Here is a 2,500-nt window from a genome sequence, read left to right as displayed (position 1 = left end):
AAGGTGGCACGAGGCCTTGCATGGTGCCCGCCCGTGAGCCAAGCCAAGGTGCCACGGGGCCTTGGTTGGTGCCCGCGAGCCAAGCCAAGGTGGCACGAGGCCTTGCATGGTGCCCGCCCGTGAGCCAAGCCAAGACACGCGACACGTGCCATGGGGCCTTGCTTGGTGCCCGCGAGCCAAGCCAAGGTGGCACGAGGCCTTGCATGGTGCCCGCCCGCGAGCCAAGCCAAGGTGCCACGGGGCCTTGCTTGGTGCCCGCGAGCCAAGCCAAGGTGGCACGAGGCCTTGCATGGTGCCCGCCCGTGAGCCAAGCCAAGACACGCGACACGTGCCATGGGGCCTTGCTTGGTGCCCGCGAGCCAAGCCAAGGTGGCACGAGGCCTTGCTTGGTGCCCGCCCGTGAGCCAAGCCAAGACACACGACGCGTGCCATGGGGCCTTGCTTGGTGCCCGCGAGCCAAGCCAAGGTGGCACGAGGCCTTGCATGGTGCCCGCCCGCGAGCCAAGCCAAGGTGCCACGGGGCCTTGCTTGGTGCCCGCGAGCCAAGCCAAGGTGGCACGAGGCCTTGCATGGTGCCCGCCCTTGAGCCAAGCCAAGACACGCGACACGTGCCACGGGGCCTTGCTTGGTGCCCGCCCGTGAGCCAAGCCAAGACACGTGACGCGTGCCACGGGGCCTTGCTTGGTGCCCGCGAGCCAAGCCAAGGTGGCACGAGGCCTTGCATGGTGCCCGCCCGCGAGCCAAGCCAAGGTGCCACGGGGCCTTGCTTGGTGCCCGCGAGCCAAGCCAAGACACGCGACGCGTGCCATGTGGCCTTGCTTGGTGCCCACGAGCCGAGCCAAGACACGCGACGCGTGCCATGTGGCCTTGCTTGGTGCCCACGAGCCGAGCCAAGACACATTACGCGTGCCACCTCCCGTGCCACGGAAGCTACAATGACCCTCGATATGGTGCTAGAGGCTGTGCTAGGACACGTGACCCATGCCATGATGCGTGCCACGGCCCGAGGCACGACATGTCTCGCATGCCACGACGCCCATGCCATGGTGCCACGACACCTGTAATGACCCATTCCATGGTGGTAAGGGCTGTGCCAAGACACATGGTGCATGCCCTATCTGGATTTCGACCCTGATGCCTTGGCAAGGTTCCGGATTATGGTCTATTGCTAATCACGGAATGTTATTAATCCATGGATTCATGTTGCAAAGGTTGTTCGCTATTTTTTTATATGGTTTTTTTAAGTAAAAAAATTTTAAAATAAATTTTGTTTGGACAATCCTTGGATTCTTTTTTAAGATGTCTTTTTCCCATATCAAATACAATTTTTAAAAATATTTAAAGTAATTTCTACTTATTTTCCCCATTTTCCCCCTACTTTTCTAAGTAAAAAAACTAAAAAAAAAATATTTTTTTGCCAAGAGAGCTTCACCAATCCTTGAATTCGTCTTCCATATATTTTTCCCATGTGAAATACATTTTTTAAAAATATTTACACTATTTTTTCCTCATTTTTACTATTTTTTAAGTAAAAAAATCGAAAAAAGAAATTATTTTTGAGAGATAAGTTGCATTAATTCATGGGTTCCTATTCCAGATATTTTTCCCATGTGAAATACAATTTTTAAAAATATTTTCACTAATTTTTGGTATTTTTTACTATTTTTCCCTATTTTTCCCTATTTTTCGGACAAAAAAATTAAAATAAATATTTTCTGGGCCGAAATTTTTTTTATTTTTTTTCCTTGGGTTCATATAATTATTATAAAGAGATTCAGCAAAAAAAACGGAATTAAAAACTCTTTTTTCATTAAAAAATGGCATTATGTCTCCTCAAGCATGGGTGATGTCTCCTCAAGGCATTTCCAAAACGGCCCAAAATGCTCTTTAAGGGGGGGGTGCTGTCCTCAGTGGGCTGGCAGCACCACCCGCCCAGGCACGCTGCAGCGCGTGCCGCCCTTGGCGTGCAGGCCGCCCATGCCACCCTAGGCATGGCGCCCCCGCATATGCCACCCTCAAGCCCACGACACGCTAATGCGAAGAGAGCACGCCCGCGACACCGTGGGGAGCCCTCGCACGCAACAGCAGTCACCCCGTGCCCCGTACACGCTGCACCCCGGACGCGTCCCATGCCCCCCATGCGGACACGCCCTCCCCCCCCATGCAACGAGTGCCCTCCCCGCGCACTCGGCCCCGTCCCTCCCCGTCTCGGCTCGACCCCTCGAGCGAGCATGTTGCCTCGGAAAAACGTGCCAATGGCCAACGTCGCGGCTCGCCCCGGGGGGCTCACCCATGCCTCCCGCCCGACGCTGCCCATCAAAAGGCACACGGACGCCCCTCCCCCCATGCAACGAGTGCCCTCCCCGTGCACTCGGCCCCGTCTCGGCTCGCCGAGGAGCCCTCGAGCGAGCATGTTGCCTCGGAAAAGCTTGCCAATGGCCAGCGTCGCGGCTCACCCCGGGGGCTCACCCATGCCCCCCGCCCGACGTTGCCCATCGAA

General features: G+C 55.7%; 1 protein-coding gene across 1 annotated transcript in view; it reads left to right on the top strand.

Moving 5' to 3' along the window:
• Nucleotides 1-1,880: 1,880 nt before the first annotated feature.
• The window catches only part of LOC132254789 (pollen-specific leucine-rich repeat extensin-like protein 1), a 1,221-nt gene continuing 601 nt past the window's right edge, over nucleotides 1,881-2,500 (top strand). Inside the window, exon 1 of the mRNA XM_059741304.1 lies at nucleotides 1,881-2,500. This exon is cut by the window's right edge and continues 601 nt beyond it. Within this exon, the coding sequence (XP_059597287.1) occupies nucleotides 1,881-2,500 (620 nt within the window).

This window comes from Vitis vinifera, chromosome 2, assembly GCF_030704535.1.
Source record: "Vitis vinifera cultivar Pinot Noir 40024 chromosome 2, ASM3070453v1".
NCBI lineage: Eukaryota > Viridiplantae > Streptophyta > Magnoliopsida > Vitales > Vitaceae > Vitis > Vitis vinifera.
The sequence above is the reverse complement of the archived record's forward strand: the minus strand, read 5'-3'. Positions and strand labels throughout refer to the sequence as shown.